At 39.6% G+C, this 19,598-nt stretch overlaps 1 protein-coding gene across 2 annotated transcripts in view; it reads left to right on the top strand.

The window, feature by feature from the left end:
- The window catches only part of LANCL3 (LanC like 3), a 97,419-nt gene extending 81,086 nt beyond the window's left edge, over positions 1-16,333 (top strand). The window contains exons 3-5 of one of the 2 annotated variants that reach the window (XM_039256391.1): positions 24-221; positions 7,025-7,232; positions 15,216-16,333. In XM_039256391.1, coding sequence (XP_039112322.1) covers positions 24-221; positions 7,025-7,232; positions 15,216-15,375 — 566 coding nt within the window. In that variant the 3' untranslated portion in view covers positions 15,376-16,333. Of the gene's footprint in view, positions 1-23; positions 222-7,024; positions 7,251-15,215 lie in introns of both variants that reach the window. The other variant, XM_039256389.1, reaches the window with a different exon arrangement.
- The last annotated feature ends 3,265 nt before the right edge of the window (positions 16,334-19,598 follow it).

Raw genomic sequence — 19,598 nt, 5'->3', positions numbered from 1 at the left:
TTATGCTCTGTTTGTTGATGCAGGAGCAGCTCATGGCCTGTCGTCCATTCTGCAGATGCTTCTTTCTTACCATGAGCACCTCAAGCCCTCAGACCAGGAGCTGGTATGGCAAAGCGTGGACTTCCTCATGGAGCAGGAACAGAACTGCAACTGGCCACCCGAGCTTGGCGAGGCCATCGAGAGGGAGAACGAGCTGGTGCATTGGTGCCACGGCGCCCCAGGTCTCACCCACGCTGTTATCTGAAAACATTGCCTTTCACTGGGCTTAGCCAGAGAGAGGTGTTTTTTAAGAAGTGATGGTATTTCTCATCCATGTGATTACTGCATGAGATTAAAAGGTCAGGATGAAACTTGGCCAAGCTCAAAAAGTCTTGATCCGTAAAGGATCTCCAGGAATGATCCTGTAGTTTTAAGAATACATGATCTTCATAGATTTGTATATAAATTAAGCTAGCACTAGCCAATAAAATAGAAGATGAGCCACATATGAAACTAAATTTTTAGTAGCCCCATTAAAAATGTAAAAAGAAACAGGTGAAATGAACCTTAATAAGATATATTTTATAACCCAGCATACCCCAAGTGTTATTTCAGCATGCAAACAATTTAAAAATTGAGCTGTTTCACACCTTTTTCATATTAAAGTCTTGGAAACCCAGTGGATATTTTATACTGATACCCCATTGCAACTCCGACTGACCACATGGCAAGTGCTTAAATGCTGCATTGGACAGTGTAGATCTGGAGACTGGTAATTCCGTTTGGTCTCTGGACCAGTGGTATGGGCAACATGGGCACTGACTAGAAATGCAGAGCCCCAGGCCCCACCCCAGACCCACAGAATCAGAATCTGCATGTTCACAAGATCCCTGCATGATCTGTATGTGCATTAAAGTTCAAGATGGCCATTCTGTAATTCTTCCTTCACATCAGGCTTTCCATCATTACCTCATAAAAAGCTTAGAGAGCTGAGAAGCCATTTGCAGTGAACTCTCTGGAACTGAGCCTAGAAACTTATCAGACACCATCCTTTCTTTCTTTTTTTTAATCCCATTACACTGTTAATTAGGCCTTCTGAGAAGGGGCAGTTTGAAAGAAGTTAAATTCAAATAAATCAATTAATTTCAGTTGATTGGCTAGGGGAGAGATTTAAAATAGCAAAATAACACAGAAAGTTTGGATTAGGAGCAGATTTAATTTTCAAGGCTACGCTTCAATGCCGTGAGCACAGCTATAAAATATATTAGATTTCTCTTTAGTTTGTCACCTGATTTTTATAACTTCCTTTCCCCTCCTTCCCTAATCAATGTTCTTTAATCCCACTGTAATTTCATTTTTTTCTTTGGTACAGTCTGAGTTCAAGAATAACAGAACTTTTGGCTCACTGGCCAGATTTTGTCTGTGGGCCACATCTACGTAAGGAAGGGACTTTCTTTAGAGGCTCCGGTGTGTGTGCGAGCCAGTACCAGGGCACTGTACATTTTGGCCAAGCTAATGCCCTCCGGGCGTAATTTGAGCCCATTTCTTCTTGCTTGGAACTTTTTGGAGAAAAACAGGTTGTTGACCATGCTGGAAGTGCTTCATGTTACGCTCAGCACTCCACTTCCCATTTCCCTTGAATCATTTTCAGTGATGGTCTCTGGGTATCTGCCAAGCACCTCCAGAATCCTTGAATTTTGGGGGGGGGGGGTGTCCCAAGTTAAATACAGAGTATTTTAACTGGACTCAATGTGTTGGTCAAAGCCCTATAAAGGATGGGAAGATAATCCTTTAAAACGAGTGGCTGGGTCAGTTAATTGATGTGGGTGTCTTACAGGCCACTTATTTCATCCTCTTTATATGCCACATGCCCTCTGTCTTTGTAAATTCTGCGCTGTAACAGTATAGCATAGAGGTCATCACCTTAGGGACTTTATTTGTCTTCATCTATCATTCACATTCAGTAGCTTGGTAAGATTAAATATAGGTTGCGGAGCAAAATAATTAAACCCACGTTTTCACTGGACTGCCCCAAATAAACCAATTCACCAATGAATAAAGAACATAATGGGGCCCGTTATTTATGCCATCCTGCATTCCCACATCAAAGGTATTGGTCTTCCTTTTATGAAATGTGCCCCAAACAGCATAAGAACGATTATGAATCTGATAAGTACAGGTTAAAAACCATCAAGATTTTTCTGAATTCAGCAACAGCAAAGTCTCCCAAAATTCTAAAACAGATGACTTAGAAAAATAATTTTCACTCGTTTGAGGAAAATATTTTTTTGAGACTAGATTTATGAACAGCACAGATGGTTTGGGGCAGCAGACTGATTCTGTGATTAAAAACCTGCCAGAGATAATCCAAATGTGGAATTTCATCAGTGATACCTATCTCCCCCTATAATTGTTTCCTATTGACTGTCCTTCACCCCACCTCTACAGGTGACAGACAGCCTCAGTTACTGTGTACGCAGTGTGGAAGTAGTTCTTGACGCTAAGTTAATAACTTTGGATTCTAATTGTAGCTCCAGCACTAACCACTCAATGACCTTGAGAAAACTGCTTTGAGCCTTTTGTGCCTTTGTTTCTTCATCTGTGAAATGAGTATGTTGAGATTCATATGACCTCTTCATAGCCTTCATGATTCTGAAGTGCAGGACGAGAGTCATTTACAAAATCATTAAAACAAATGCTGTGGCTGAAATAAACTATGGATTGCATTATGTTACATCAGCCCTGTGGTGACACTGACAGTGCATTTCCTCGGCTCTGTGTGAAACACAGGTGTGGCTCTTTTTTAAAATCATTTCACAAGGGCTCCTGAGTATGTGACCTTGAATAGAGAACAAGGACTTGTGCAGCACAGGTGTCGTTGGCCACGAAGCCTTGTCGGGCACTGTACAGTGCACACTTCTGTGCAATTCAGACTGCCGAGAGGACCTGTGTGGCGATTCCCCCATGTGTTGAAACTACGCATGCCAAGGCAAGCAGTCCCAGGGCTCTGCTAGATTGCCTGCTTGCACAGGTTTGGCTTCTCAAGCCGTATTTCTTACGTAATAATTTCTTTTCGCACTTGTGTTTGGTAAACACATAATCGTTGCTGACTTAGGTTTCTTATCGGTGCACAATAATCAGTGCTCCGGCGACAAAATGACACGGTTCCTATCAAAAGCAAAGAAGCCCAACATTCCTCCCTTTTAGATTAAGCAGCCTTATTGTGGATTTCAGTAGGTCAGGTTAGAAGACAATAGGTGTAGAAGTCTTCCAGGGTCCCTTCCTCGTACCATTCTGTGATCCAGGCTGCAGGAAGAGGCTCTTTGTCTCTTGCTGGAACCGTAGGATCTAGGATCGATGGCTATTAAGCTGCCTTGGGCTAATGGTCTGGTACAGCAATTGGACCTTATCAGCCCTTCTTATTTCCACACCTCATTTCCACTTCAGTCGGGCTGTACCAGGGTGAGAAATGAGCCATTCTCAGATCAGCAGACATTTGTGGAGCTCCTGCCATGTCAAACACCACGCCATAGACTAGGGGAGCAAAAACAGATGTGATAGACTTCCCGCCCTTGAGTAGTTTGCACTATCCTAGGGGAGGCAGTCAAATAAACAGGTAATTTTAATATAGTATAAGTGCTAAGATTTGTATAGGGAATGATGGGAGCTCAGGAGAGGGATTACTGGTGCCCCTCCAGGTTTAGGAAAGGCTTCCTGGAGGCAGTGATGCCTGAGGTAATGTGGCCAAGCCAAGACAGTTGGGAAATGCATTCCAAGAGGAGTCGTTTAGAGGCTTGGAACCACATAGTGAAGGAAGGGGAACTATGGGTGCTTGGGTTTTACTGAAATGAAAAGCTTCAAGCAAGTAATGGAGGAGAAGTGGAGGAACACAGTAGGAGCTCAGTCACAAAGGGCTTTCTGTGTCTCACCTGGAGACCAGCTTCCTCTGGGCCTGAGGGGAAGCTGAGAGGCACAGATTACACCCCAGAGTTGGTCCATCTTGAGGCAGGAGAGCCGGCCTTTGGTATCCCAGTGTCAGCCAGTCATTGGCTGAAATCTGCAGCGCTGGTGGGCATATAGCATAGCTTCCCACTTGACTGAGGGCAAATCTCCCAAGAAGAGGGCAGCTGTGAGCTTTATTAGCCGCCAACTCATAGCAACTGAGAGATGGGGCATGCGCTAGAAGGTAAAGGGGATCTGGCAGAACACCAAGGGCTTCCAGTTCACGTGGCTAATTCCGCCTCATCTTTGGTAGTCAAGCTAGATCGTGCCATTCTCCCTAGTTGACCTTTCCTACCTCTAGGTGTGGGAGCAGAGCTGTTTTCTGTTAGGAGCAACAGCTCTGCTTTCCCTCACATATCCTAATTAATGCCTCCATTTAGGTTATAAACACTATGAAGGCAGGGGCTTTTTAAAACCTGAGTACCTACTACTGTACCTGGCATATAGTAGGTGCTCAGTTAGTAAGTTCTTAACAACCATCAAGTCCTGTAAGTCTTTCATTAGCCTCCTTGCCATCTTTCTGCCAACGTGATCAGCTCATAGCTACCCCATTGTATTTCTGGGGGGTCTCTCTACACCACCGCGGGACATTTTGTCTGTAGTGCGAATCCTGTCATTAAAAATAAAAACCAACCAATCCCCAACAAAACACTGCACTACTGGTCTTCATGTGGGTTTTTTGTTCTGGCTCCAAACCTTTGCTTTGTTAATCTCGATGCCTAGAATGCTCTCTCTCTCTCTCTCTCTCTCTCATGTTGGGCCTGGAGTTTCCTATGCATCCTACAAAGTCGTGAAGAAAACCCTACTTTTTTATAAGCTTTATTACTGAGAGAGAGAGAGAGAGCGTGCAAGCAGGGTAGGTGGAGAGAGAGAGAGGAGAGAGAATCCCAAGCAGGCTCCACACTGTCAGTGTGGAGCCAGACTCAGGGCTCGAAGTCACAAACCATGAGATCATGACCTGAGCCGAAATCAAGAGTCAGATGCTTAACTGACTGAGCCACCCAGGTGCCCTAAAAACCCAACTTCTATCCTAGGCCTCGCCCAACCGTCTCCCTCAGGGAACTTCCACTTTTCTGATCCCTGTAGTATAATTAACAGCATCATTCATTTTATGCTCCAACAGCATCATGAACTACATGTCTTACTATGTGTCAGTCAAATGTACACATTTTTCTCTCCTTTCTAGACAGTGTCTTCCTGAAGGTCAGGAGTCTTGTTTAGCATTTCTTTTATATTACCCAGGGCCAGGACTGGCTACATAATTTGGAGGGCCCAGTACAAAGTGAAAATGCAGCCAACTTTTAAAAAATGATTACTCATTTCAAGGTGGTAACAGTAGAGTATTAAACCCAGCATGGGGTCCTTCTGGAGGCCCCTGGAGGCTGTACAGGTCACATGCCCATGAAGCAAGCCCTGCCTGGGGCTATGTATATAGTAATCAGTGAACACTTACAAAGGAATAGGTACAGAGAATGAATAAATGTATGAATGAGTTCAGTTCTTTCAACATCATCTTTCAGCTAGTGGGAGACACTTTGTTCCTAGAACTGAAGAAGGACAGTGCTATAGGTGACCATTGTCAGTGGTTGACTGGAAAACCTTGGCTGAGGAGAGCCTGTTATGTGTTAATCATAGGAAGTGTTAGAGGATAATTTCTAAAAGGGATTAAAATCATGACTCACATAGAAATATAAAATAAATATATGTCAATGATTTTATTTAGCTCATTAATTAATGAGGGAACCAGAAAGGTGTTACAGCTGCTTTCAAAGGAAAATCCAAGGAGCAGACATACTTCTGGCCTGTTAGGAATGCCAATGTGCATTTGCTTAATAGATGCAAAGCTGGCTGCTTCTGAGGGAAGTCAATCCAACCTCTACCAGACACAATGTGATTTTCCGGGAATAGGAATTATTTACATTGCTAGCCGTTTTCTACAACGTAATTTCTATCTTTGCAGAGTCGTAAAATAGCCTAGTCAAAAGGCGATGAAAAGCAGAGATAACCCTAGTCGAGATACCTGCGAAATTCCAGTCTTTCCCAGTGTATGTAAGAAAAAGGTAGAGGCCATGCAGGAGAGAGAGAGATTTACTAATCTCTGTTCTGAACATGAGCACCTGGAACTGGGGGGAAATCGTTTCTATTAATAGCTGCCACTTGTCTTGTTTCTGTTCCTGCCTGTGTAATTGAGATTGCCTTTGTTGAGGAGCTTTGAAGGCAAGTGTCTTCCTTTGGAACAATCCAGTAGGGAAGGACTCGCTTCACAGCTGGAGTAGAAGTCTTAGCCAAGTTGTTTGGAATCATCGCTGTTTCTGGAAAGACTCCCAGTTCTGTCTTAAGAAAAGGTGTATAGTTATAAGTACTTTTTTTTTTTTAATTTTTTAAAATTTATTTCTAGGAGAGAGAGAGAGAGAGAGACAGCGTGAGCAGGGGAGGGTCAGAGAGAGAGGGAGATACAGACTCTGAAAATAGGCTCCAGGCTCTGAGCTGGCAGTGAGCACAGAGCCCGACGCGGGGCTCGAACCCACGAACCGCGAGATCACGACCTAAGCGAAAGTCGGACGCTTAACCGACTAAGCCACCCAGGCGCCCCATAAGTACTTTAACATTACAAATTCTGAACCCATGTGGGGGAATGGGCGGATCGTATAAACACTTAGTCATTTCAAATAGCCAGCTATGTGTAGTGCTTACCAGAGAATGCATCATTAAATATTAATCATTTTGTAAATTATGGACTTTATCACGCTATATACTTGTTGCTCTTTGTCCGGGGACCAATACCATGATACCATGCAAACAACTTAAACTAAATCTCACAGGTAAAATTAAGACTAGAAGGTTCTATAGCATCGCTACTCAAAATGTGGTTCCTGGAAGGGCATTTGTTAGAAACGCGGTATCTCCGGCCCCTCACCTCAGACCTACCGGATTAGGATGCGTATTGTGCACTGGCGGTTTGTGAGCCTTTTACGGTTTGAGAAGTTCTACTCAATAGCATCAAGCTCGAAAGTCACCTCCGATGTCTTTGATATTTTCACAGGAATTGCCTACCTGTTTGCCAAAGCTTATCTCGTTTCCAAAAAACCACAGTACCTGGACACATGTATCCGGTGTGGGGAACTTACGTGGCAGAAGGGCCTGCTAAAGAAGGGGCCGGGCATTTGCCACGGCGTGGCTGGCAGTGCCTATGTCTTCCTGCTGCTCTACCGGCTCACGGGAAACTCTAAATACATCTACCGAGCCCAAAGGTCAGCTGATCTGCACATGTATGTTTTTTTCTAAATGTTAATCTAATTCATGTTCTGAATAGGTAATAATAGAGTCACATAGTTTGAAAAGCGAAAAAAGAAATACATCAACTGTGCTCTCTGGCAATTTGGTTCACTTCCCAGGTGACCATCAGTGTTACCAGTTTCTTAGTTATCTTCTCAGAGATATTCTGTATTTATATATATATAATATATATATATTATATTTATATATATATATTATATATATATATATAAAAGCAAATAGGTATACTATTTATATACAGTTTTGTCCTTTCTTTATACAAGTGGTAGCCCCTTGCTATCTTAGCAATCACCTTAAATAAGTACATAAGTGACTCTTCATTTTTATTGTTGCATAGTGTTACATTGTATGAATGAACCAGAATTTAGTCACTAGGTTCCATGGAGAGGGATATGTGGATTATTTCCAATATTTTGCATTACAAATAATGCTATTGTGAATAACCTTGTATATATATCATTTTGCATATGTATGGGTATATCTGAAAGATAAAGCCCTAGAAGTGGAGTCGCTGGGCCAAAGGGTGTGTGTATTTGTGATTGTTCTTTATTGCGGTAAGAACATTTCTCATGGCATCTATCCTCTTAACATATTTTTAAGTGTATGATAGCATATTGTTAGCTGTTGGCACAGTATTGCAGAAAAGATCTCTAGAACTCATTCACCTTGCATAGCTGAAACATAATCCCATTGAGCAGTAATTTTCCACTTTCCCTCTGCCCCCAGCTCCTGGCAACCACCATTCTATGCTTCTATGAGTTTGGCTATTGTAGATACCTCATATAAATGTTATCATGCAGTATTTGGGTGTTTTTTTTTTGTAACTGGCTTATTTCACTTAGCATAATGTCCTCGTTTATCATTTAGAACAGTGTCTGACACATAACTGTGATGTAAATGTTCACTGTTATTATTACTAAAAATTAGAGTTCTGTCATTCCAGATATTTCTCTATACACAAATTCATGTTCATATATATGTATATATAACTATATATTTATATATTAATAAGATACTACTATTATGTACGTATAATAATACTATACATGCTGTTTACAGTTTAAAATTTTAAATGAACAATTTTTAAGGGATATCCTTTGTTTTGGTTTGTATAGATCTATCTCATTGTTTACATGACTATATAGTTATTCATTATAGATGTACCATGATTAATTTAACCAATCTTTAAGTAATGGACACTTGACACCTGTACAGTCTTTACTAATAACAAACAGAATTGTCCCAGATATCCAGTACATACATATCTATACACTTGTGCAAGCATTTCTTGCCAGAAAATTTGAAAAATTGAAGTCATTAGACTCATAGGTCTCTCTAGCCTGTTTTTATCTTTTGCCCATCTTTTCCCTATTGCAATGCTTGTATTGAGGATTGTAACTCTTTGTTATAATATATGCTGTAAATATTTTCCTGCTTTGCCCTTTCTCTTTCTACTTAGCTTGTGGTCTTTGGCCAGACCAAAATATTAAATATTAAGAAAGTCAAACTTTAAAGATTTCTGGATTTGTGTTAAAAAGACCTTTGCCAATTTTTGGAGGAAACTCCATATTGTTTTCCAGAGGGGTTGCACCAGCTTACATTCCCACCAGCAGTGTAGGAGGGTGCCCGTTTCTTCACATCCTCGCCAGCATCTAGAGTCTCCTGATTTGTTCACTTTAGCTACTCTGACCAGCATGAGGTGGTATCTCAGTGTGGTTTTGATTTGTATTTCCCTGATGATGAGGGATGCCGAGCATCGTTTCATGTGACCCAGCAGTAGCACTGCTAGGAATTTACCCAAGGGATCCAGGAGTGCTGATGCATAGGGGCACATGGACCCCAATGTTCATAGCAGCACTCTCGACAATAGCTAAAACGTGGAAAGAGCCTAAGTGTCTTTCTACTGATTAATGGATTTAGAAGATGTGGTTTATCTATACTATGGAATACTACATGGCAATGAGAAATATTGAAATCTGGCCATGTGTAGCAACATGGATGGACCTTGAGGGTGTTATGCTGAGTGAAATAAGTCAGGCAGAGAAGGACATATACCGTATGTTTGCACGTATAGGTGGATTAGGAGGAACTTAACGGAGGACCATGGGGGAGGAGAAGGGGAGAAAATAGTTGGGGAGAGGGAGGGCGGCAAACCATGAGAGACTCTTGAATGCTGAGAACAAACTGAGGGCTGAGGGAGGTGGGGGAGAGGGAAAAGGGGGTGATGGGCATGGGGGAGGGCACTTGTGGGGATGAGCACTGGGTGTTATATGTAAACCAGCCTGACAATAAACTATATAAAATATTTTAAAAAATAAAATAAAAAGACCTTTGCCACTCCAAGATTACAAAAATATTAATTTACATTGATTTTAGTATCTTTGTGATTTTAAGTTTTAAAAAATAAATTTATACCTCCTTCACCCATTTCTCCTGCCCATTTAAAAGTTATCTTAACTTTCAAATCTTTGATTAATCTAGAACTTACTTTTTTTAAGTGGTGTTATCTGGATACCTTTGTGTTTTTAATTTTTTTATTATTTTTCTTTTTAAAAATTTTTTTAAAATGTTTTATTTCTTTCTGAGAGAGAGAGAGAGAGACAGATAGCGTGAGCAGGGGAGGGTCAGAGAGAGAGGAAGACACAGAATCTGAAACAGGCTGCAGGCTCCGAGCTGGCTGTGAGCACGGAGCCTGACGTGGGGCTCGAACCCACAAACAGTGAGATCATGACCTGAGCCGAAGTCAGACGCTTAACTGACTGAGCCACCCAGGCTCCCCTCTTTGTGTTTTTTAATGAAAAAAACAAAACTTTCCATCCGTTGACCAATTACCTGAATGATTTGAAATGCCAATTTGAAATGCCAATTTATATAAATGTTTGTTTTTGGACTTGCCATATTTTATTATTCATTTGTTTCCAGTTTTTCTTAGCTATTTTCTCTCATTTATTCTTCCAATTTTATTTTAGAATGAATTTTCAAATTTTAAAAACTCCTGCAGCCATTTGACTGGAATTTCAACAAATTTATAGGTTTTTTTAGTGAGAAGTAACACCCTTAGAAATGTTGTTTTTCTTTCCAGGAGTATGGTATGTTTTCCCTTTATTGAAGTTTTCAGAAATCTCAGTTGGTAAAGTTTTGATCTTATAAAAAAGGTCTTGCATGTTTCCTATTGAAATTTATTACCAGATATTTTATGTTTCCAGGTTTGTGAATAGAATCTTTTCCTGCATTATATTTTCAGGTCATTTATTACTGCTATTTATGAAAACTTTTAAAAATATGTATTTTATTGTAGTTTAGCATTCTAAGATACACTTCTTGCATATAAATCTACATGTATCTTATAAACATCTTGGTTTTGATAGATGTAATGATGTATCTGGCCACCTTTCTGAACTCCATTACTATTTCTATTAGATTTTCATTAGAGTCCATTGGATTTTCTAAGTAGACACACATATTTGCAAATGATTATAATTTTGTTACTTCCTTCCTCATTTCTATCCTCCCTTGCCCCCCCTTTTCTATTGCCTGGGTCAGAATCTCTATAACTGTTCATTAATAAGAGCAATAGTAATGCTGATTTTATTAGGAATGCTTCTGTGTTTCACCTTGACCTTTGAAATTTATCCTTAGGATGTTCATGTCAAACCATGACACTCCTCTGTTTGGGATAATCCCATGGCTTCCCATATGACTCAGAGTAAAAGCCAAAGCCTGTCCTCTGAACGAAAGGCACTACAGGATCTTGCCTCCCATTACCTCTGTGAGATCATCCTTTACTCTTTTCCTCCTGGTTCTTTCCACAGTGGCTTCCTTGTGATTCTTTTAAGATACCAGGTGCAACCTATCTTGCTGTCCTCAAAGTGTCAGTTCCCTCCACCTGTAATCCTCACTTTCTACATATATCTCCCATCCCCCTCACTTCATTCGGACCTTCACTCTAAAGTCATTTTATCAGAAAGGCCTTCCCAAGCCAACTTACTTAATATTCAATGTTCAGAAACATAAAATAGGGGCACCTGGGTGGCTCAGTCAGTTAAGCGTCCGACTTTGGCTCAGGTCATGATCTCACAGTCCATAGGTTCGAGCCCTGCATCAGGCCCTGTGCTGACAGCTCAGAGCCTGGAGCCTGTTTCAGATCCTGTGTCTCCCTCTGCCCCTCCCCTGCTCACTCTCTATCTCTCAAAATAAAATAAAAACATTTAAAAAATATATAAATAAATAATAAAATAAAATACCCGGGCACCTGGGTGGCTTAGTCAGTTAAGTGTCTGATTCTTGATCTCGGCTCAGGTCATGATCTCATGGTTTGTGAGTTCAAGCCCCACGTTGGACTCTGCGCTGACAGTGCAGAGCCTGTTTGGAATTCTGTCTCCCCCTCTCTATGCCCCTTCCCCACTTGTTCTCTATCTCTCTCTCAAAATAAATAAATAAACTTAAAAATAACTATCTTCTGTGATATTTGCCTGTATGCACTGAAGGAAAAATACTAACGTATGTCACTCCTCCAGTTGAAGCTTTATTGTTTAGGAATTCCGTTAACATATTTTGATTCATGGCTGCCTAATCTGTTTGGTTGCAGCCTGACCCAGTATTTACCAAATGTAGAAAAAGAAAGTGAGTTGCCATTCTGTCTAGACAAATGCAGCATCAGCTTTGGGATAGATTTCATCAGAGATTGCCATGCCGTAGAAAGCCTATTAAAAAGGGCCAGAATGGGGCACCATGGTGGGTAAGTTGGTTAAGCATCTAACTCTTGATTTTGGCTCAGGTCATGATCTCAGGGTCATGGGATCAAGTCCCATGTTGTGCTCCACACTGAGTGTGGAGCCTGCTTAAGATTCTCTCTCTCCTCCTGCCTCTCTTCCCTGCTTCTGCTCTTTCTTCCTCTCGGAAATAAACAAACAAACAAACAAACAAAAATGGCCAGAAGAACCCCTCTATTTTTCTGGCAGGCCAGTCCTAGCTTACAAAGTCTTCGTTATAAGGTTCCAGGGTTCAGGGCCCTTCAGACAGCTTCCGTTTCTCACTTATAGGTAGAGCCTGAAAATGTGCAGGTAGTATATGAATATTTGGGAGTCACTGTACTTACTGCTTTAGTGTATTGAAATTTCTACTACATTATAATTCAAAGTTAAATATGCTATGGGCCATATTGGGGAAACTTGCCTAATTTTGTCAGTTCCTGAAACAGTGATGTCAAACAATATATGTACCTTTCCATAAGAAACATTATTTGGTCATCAGTTGAAATTTATAGTTGCAGGAAAATAGTTGATAATGGTTTCAGATTTTTCTATCATTATTTATTTATTCAGGTTTTCTACCTCTTCTTGAATTAATTTTGGTAGTGAATATATTTCTATAAAAGTACTTTAGTTCATATGGATTTTCAAACATTTGATGTAAAGCTTTAATAGTAGAGTTCCATGATATTTTAAATTCCCCACATATGTGATTATATGCCCTTTTGGATTCCTAATACCTTTCCTTTTTGGTCAAACATCAGCATTTTGTCTATGTTGTTCATCCTTTCAAGGAACTGAGTTTTGGTTTTGTTTATTGATTCTTTTTGTTTTTCTTCTACTGCTTCTCTCATTACTTTCTGCTTTTATTTGGATTTTTCTATTGTTCTTTTCCTTTATTTCCTATAGTCAAAGAAAAGTTTAATTAGAATACCTTACATCTTTCTGATAATAATAATAAAATTCTCACATGAATCAATTTTCCTGGGTTCAATTTTTGTTATGGTCAATGGGTTTTGATACGTAATGTTCTCAGACTCTATTTTTTAGAAAAATGAATTTTGCCTCAGTGGGTAGATTTTTAAACAGTCATTATCATTTTAATATGATAACACACTATACCGGTCAGAACACAATGAAACTATTACTCTCTTACATTGCTGGTACTCTTATAAATTGTTTTAAAGCATTTAGAAATTATTTTGAAAAGCACAAAAGTGTTTATCATATTATTTTTAAGTAAAAAATGTAAGATACTAAATATTATACAGACTATAATTTCAGTAATGTAATAAATAAATCGAAGCCTAGGGAACAAAAGGTCAGAAGGAGAAAAAGCAAAATTAATTATGGGTTTCTTTTAAAGTATGGTGGAATGGTATAATCTGTTTTATAAATATTCTGCTATGTTTATGTGAGGAATGGTATATCAAACGCTTGTCATATGCTCAGAGCCTAATATATGATATCTTTAATCTTGGCAGATAATCTTACAGAATTCTGCAACTTCACCATTTTAAAGTCAGATTAAGAAATTTGCCCAAGGCCGTATAACATGAAATTATCAGAGTTGGGTATCTCAACCCCAAAGCGCTTCCTGTTTCTGCTATACCACAGCTTCTTAGTCTAGGGTTTGTGAATTTACCCGAGAAAAGGATTATATCTTGAACTTAAAGGTCGCATCGCCTTCAACGCTGAATGTGTGTAATAAGCCACAAGAGAGGTAGCAGTGGCTGTGACTCTCACCGGTAGAAGTCATAGATATTCTCACATCCTATTACTCTTATTGCAGATATTATGAAATATATTTGACTCTCATTGCTACTTGGAAATGTCAGCAGCTATTAGACTCGCTACTAGATCTTGTTATTTAATGTGTTAGTCAAGAACACGTATATTATTATTTCACAAATTTGCTTTAAAAACTTCCGCTAATTGTGTCTTAATATAATGAATTTCCTTGGGAATCCTGTGTATTTTATTTTCTGATCTTGAAGACTTTTTTCTGGAAGGAGGCCAGACTGCAAGATGATCTGTGGCACCGTAAAGGTTATGACTCCTTGAAGCTATACTTTGAAGTTCCATTGCATAATTACAAATTTTGAATTAACTCTTAAGAGGCGACATTATTCTCCTGTTTAAAATCTTTGAATTCCATTTAAAAAGTACATATTCAGGAAAGCAGTTGATAGAAAAATTATACCAAACTGAATTGCAATATGTTCCTGCTGACTTATTTTAAGCTGCTCTTGATAATTCCATGAGCCCTAAAAAGGATCAAATAAGTAATTATGCCTTGCAGGCGTCCCCCTTACATAGTAGCAATAATCTAAATTTAATGGCAGTTTCAGCTCTCAGGCCTTACCAACCTGTGAGTTCCGGGCTCTGAATCGGTGATTGTGTTGTTGACAGAAACAAATAGAGCAGGACCCTAAAGAGATGACACAGGTTATAGCACTTTCAGAGCTGTAAACTACTAAAAATGTTACTCATTATAAATAATTTGGATAGGATTTGTGGCAAATTCAGGTAGAAGCAAAAGGATCCTTCATAGAGAATCTAGAGGCCGGTGATTTATTTTTAAGGCAGATGTCCTAAAAATAATCTATCTTGTAGCTGAGTTTGCTATTTGATGTCATGATTATAAAATATTGCTTGCCTTTTCCCATTCATCTTATTCCTTTGTTTGCCCAAAGCACAGATTGTATAAAATCTTGCCCATTTATTTTCACAGCCTCTGCTCTCTGTCACATATAAATGAAACCCAGCTCAGAAATGATAGGCCTGCAGAAACACAGTGTATTTGCTCTTTTAAAGGAACAGTCATATATCAGCTTGCTTCTATGCAAGATAAATAAAAAATATGGCTATTTGTCTGTCTCTTTTACTTTTAATTAATGGATGACAAAAGGAATGAAATCCTCAGAAAATACCAAACTGCTCTGCTTTGCAAACTCTGACAATAGTTGAATTTGCTTGTCAAGATAGTTTATTGTGAAACATACACAATGATATAACGGATCCTCTTTAAAAAAAAAAAAACAAACAGAAGAAAAAGGCTTTCTTGAAATATTATACAGTTCTGGAAAGAAAATGGTGCTAAACCTTTAACTTAGCAGAGAGTAGGAAGAAGCAGTCCAAGGCTAATCATATGTTAAAACTGTTTATATTTTCTTCTTCTCTTAGGTTTGCTGAGTTTTTATTTACTGAGGAATTCAAGGCCGGGTCTCGGGTCCTTGAAAGTATATACAGCTTGTATGAAGGCTTCTCCGGGACGGTGTGCTTTCTGATCGATCTGCTGCAGCCCAATCAGGCGGAGTTCCCTCTCTTCAGCGTCTTTGTCTAGAAGGCTCCATCTCCCACTGTGGCCCTGCAGAAGGTCCCTGAGATTTCCAGAGCCTACCTGAGGCAGTTTCCACATAAGCCACATTCAATGGTATCACAACCATGAGCCTTAACATTGCCGCCCCGGAAGGAAGGAAGGAAGGAAAGAAGGAAGGAAGGAAGGAAGGAACGGACGGAGAAGGCAGGTGAAGGCAGGTGCCAGACTTAAGGGAGAAGAGTTTGAGAACCTGCAAAATAAAGACACCACAACTCCTCTAAAAACTGTAGAGATTTAACATTTCAGGGAGTAGATGTGAAACCTGAGATCAGAAGGAAAAGGAAAAGAGAAATCGTCTGTTTTTCAGTTATGGCATACAAACCAAAACTGAAATGTGGACTAGGGTAATAAAATGCCGATACCTTTACAATTGGAAAAAGAATTTGACCATTTGTGGGTGCCCTCCACCCCTAAATTCAGAAATAAACACAATCAAAAGCTAAAGTAATTGCCCAGCTGAAAATTGCTAGGAGGGATGAAATGTCAGGTTGCTGAAGGACAAATGATTGTCCCAATGCCTTTACTTGTTGAAATTCAGGATTTTTACTGAATGGAGAAGTTTGCATGTGAATCTCTATTTTTAATCACTACGCTGGTCACTTTAAAGGAAACATATCACAACTTTTAAGATTTTATTTTTAAGTAATCTCTACACCCAACCTGGGCCTCAAACTCACAACCCCAAGATCAAGAGTCGCACACTCTTCCGACTGAGCCAGCCGACCACCCCAAAATATATCATAACTTAGTTTAAAACCTGAAAGTTTCTTTAGGCCTTGCATCTTTTTTCCTGGTTCCTTTTTCTTTCCTAAGGCTCAGTTAGAAGAGTAAAACTCATAGGCTAGCAAATACTGTGACAAGTGTTGCTGTCAAGTGTTTGAAGCGTGAGCTATATATTGTCTGTTGTTAATCAATATTAAAATGCTTATGTAGGGGCGCCTGGGTGGCTTAGTCGGTTAAGCGTCCGCCTTTCGCTTAGGTCATGATCTCGCGGTTCGTGGGTTCGAGCCCCGCGTCGGGCTCTGTGCTGACTGCCAGCTCAGAGCCTGGAGCCTGTTTCAGTCTGTGACTCCCTCTCTCTGACCCTCCCCTGTTCACGCTGTCTCTCTCTCTCTCCTAGAAATAAATAAAACATAAAAAAAAAAAATTTAAAATGCTTATGTAATCCCTATGAAGCTATCAGCTGAATTGTAGAATACCCTCATGGTAAAAATCACTCACTCATCTCAAAGATCAGGGTAGCCACTACAAAGGTGTGTCGTTTCTGCCTTTGAAGGAATACTGTGTCCCCTGGGACAGGCAGACCCTGGCTGAAGAAGGGACCCGGTGATGGTGAAAAGAATATTGCTAATTTTTTGCTATTAGATTAACACATGACTGAACTCCCTGGCTGATCACCTTACTGTCCAAGACACAGGCTCCGCTAGAAACTGTCTACAATACCCACTGAGCCAAGTTGCCATATTAAATCCAACCCTGCTGTAAATACACAGATGTTGTAAAACTACTTCAGATAAATAGGGGTTTGCAGAACACTGTAGAAGCATCTGTCAGATCAGAACACACACTTACCCTTTCCTAATATTTGGCCACTGTCAATTTCATATATCAGAGTGGGGAGGGACTTGCGTACTATGTAAGATTTAAGAATTATTAATAGTCATTAAATATTTGCATATGTGATAGATGTAAAAAATATATATATATATACGTATTCTACATCTATCTCCATGTAAGCCTAAACACTTATTAAGTTCAGTTGTTCCTAACTTCTTGATTTATAGATACACTGAGAGGAGTTGGGAATATTCTGTTGGCTAAGAATGTGTGTGTGTGTGTGTGTGTGTGTGTGTGTGTGTGCATGCTCACTTTTCTGGGAAGAGGTTCTCTAGCATTCATAAGATTCTCAAAGAATCTGTGGCTGAAGAAAGGTAAGAACTACCTTTGGATATTTTATGACTGTACGTTTGCACTCATCAGAACAAGCTTGGACAAAATGGTTTTGAAAAGCATACACCTTTTTTTATTGTTTCATTTTCATATCCTCAGATATAAATATATAAAATTGGCCTCAGTTGTTCAATTTTGAAAATACTCAGGTTGGGGCAGCACTACATAAATAACAGCTTTCAGATGATTCTCAAAGTTGGGTTCTAGAGGTTCTTCCATAAGTAGTCCTGGCCCTCCCAGAAAGCCTTAAGGCAAAATGCCTTGTATGGAGTAGTCTCCTTTTGAAATGATGGTGGTACCTGCTTTTCAGCATCTGGTTTTAAAGTTATTTCCTTTGGCTTCTTTAGGCTGAAAGGAATAAGCATCCAGTATACAAGGCTTAATGGAATACATGCTTTTTTTTCATCATCCAATAACCCCTTGAGGTGATTAAGCCCATTGATCCAAAGTCTCACAGCCAGGAAGGGACAGAATGAGGATTCACCTCCAGGATTTCACTTCACAAGTGTATTTATTCAGTATCCTAGACTAGAATCTCAGGATACGGCAATGAACAAAAGTATCCCCGGAAGGTACCTTCTGTTTCCGTTTGCTGACCCTTCTACCATTCATCCTTGAGACCTTAAACCTAGAGCACTTAGAAGTGATAATCTAGTTCAACATATCAGTTTCATTTCTAGGAACTTCAGAACAATTGGACCCTTTCCTGCCCGCCCACCCTTTTAAGTACTAGCAGGCTATGACATGGTGCAGACCCTTATGAAATGACAACGCTTTCGTGTGTCAAATCCAAGCAAAGGCCATGTTTGAGTGTGTCTTTATGAATTTACACCTTGGTAATTTAGAAACAATGGTAAGTTTGTGTAGCACTTACATATGTTGAAAGTTTTGGTTTTCCTGAAAGAGTAGAATTGTAGGTTTAGGAAGATCCTCTTCTATCTTGTTTTCCCAAGAAGTGGGGAAAAGACCCTTAAGTATTGCTGTTGAAAGCATGACTAATCACTTATTTAATTAACCAACTTATTCCCTTCTTTTTTATTATTTAAAAAAAAATTTAAATTTATCATATATATATATATATAGAGAGAGAGAGAGAGCATGTGACGGGGAAGGGGGGTACAGGGGCAGAGAGGGAGAGAGAGAGAATCCCAAGCAGGCTCCACACTTAGCACAGAGCCTGACACAGAGCTCAGTCCCACAACCCTGGGATCATGACCAGAGCCAAAATCCAGAGTCAGACACCAAACCAACTGAGCCACCCAGGAGCCCCCAGTTTATTCCCTTCTAAACAGTAACTCCCTTTTTTGAACAAGTGCTTGGGCAGATTGCCTCATGAAGGCTACAGGGGCATTTTCACCACCGCTAATGTAACTTTAATATTAGTCACTATGTGTGGCATGAACAATTGCAAACCTGGAAGATAACAGTGGAAATATTTGAGGATAGATTGAAAGAATCTCTTAACAATGGGGATACTGGATTATACTTTAAGAGTAGAAAGTTTTGGAAAATATTACAACTCTGTGTATTTCGTTTCATCAACACAATTGCATACCTTCTGTTCCATACATACCCCCAAATAGATATTGTGCCATTTCAGTCATCAGTTTTTACTTTTTCGCTCTGTTTATAATCTAATAACTGAGGTTTGACAAGCAGGTTTTTCAGTATATACACCCCTGTGATTCTTCAGGTAACTGACTGCACTATGAAGATAATAGTATTAACTTTACTGATAATTTGAGAAACAGAGTCATTTTCTCGGTCCATGTTAAATTGGAAACTCTTCCATGGCAATTTATAACTTCAACTGTCTTTGACACACTAAGATTGTAATCAAGGTAGTACTCAAATTGTTTCACTTTCTGTAGAGAGCAAATCTCAATAATTTCAATACAACCAATGTAAGCTTGCGATATATAACCATGGTAAGGAAACAAATAGAAGGAAAAACATTAGTAATGCAAAGAGCCCTCTCCACCTCACAGGATTCTCATGAGAGGTTTCGGTGATAAAACAGATATAAGAGAGTTTTGTAATAGTTCCTTTATTTATTTTAAAGGGAAGCTCTATTTTCAGTATCTACTATGTGCATAGAAAATCGTGCTCAATTTTGCCTTCAAGTAAGCATATCAGCCAAATGGAATCTCCCCGTGGGTGCAGTGCTTGGGGTCTGGATCACATGATGGGTAAAAATGAAGTGCATGTTTTTTATATTCTAGAACCAATCCTGACTA

This window comes from Hyaena hyaena, unplaced genomic scaffold (assembly GCF_003009895.1).
Source record: "Hyaena hyaena isolate Hyena2069 unplaced genomic scaffold, ASM300989v1 scaffold_12, whole genome shotgun sequence".
NCBI lineage: Eukaryota > Metazoa > Chordata > Mammalia > Carnivora > Hyaenidae > Hyaena > Hyaena hyaena.
The sequence above is the reverse complement of the archived record's forward strand: the minus strand, read 5'-3'. Positions and strand labels throughout refer to the sequence as shown.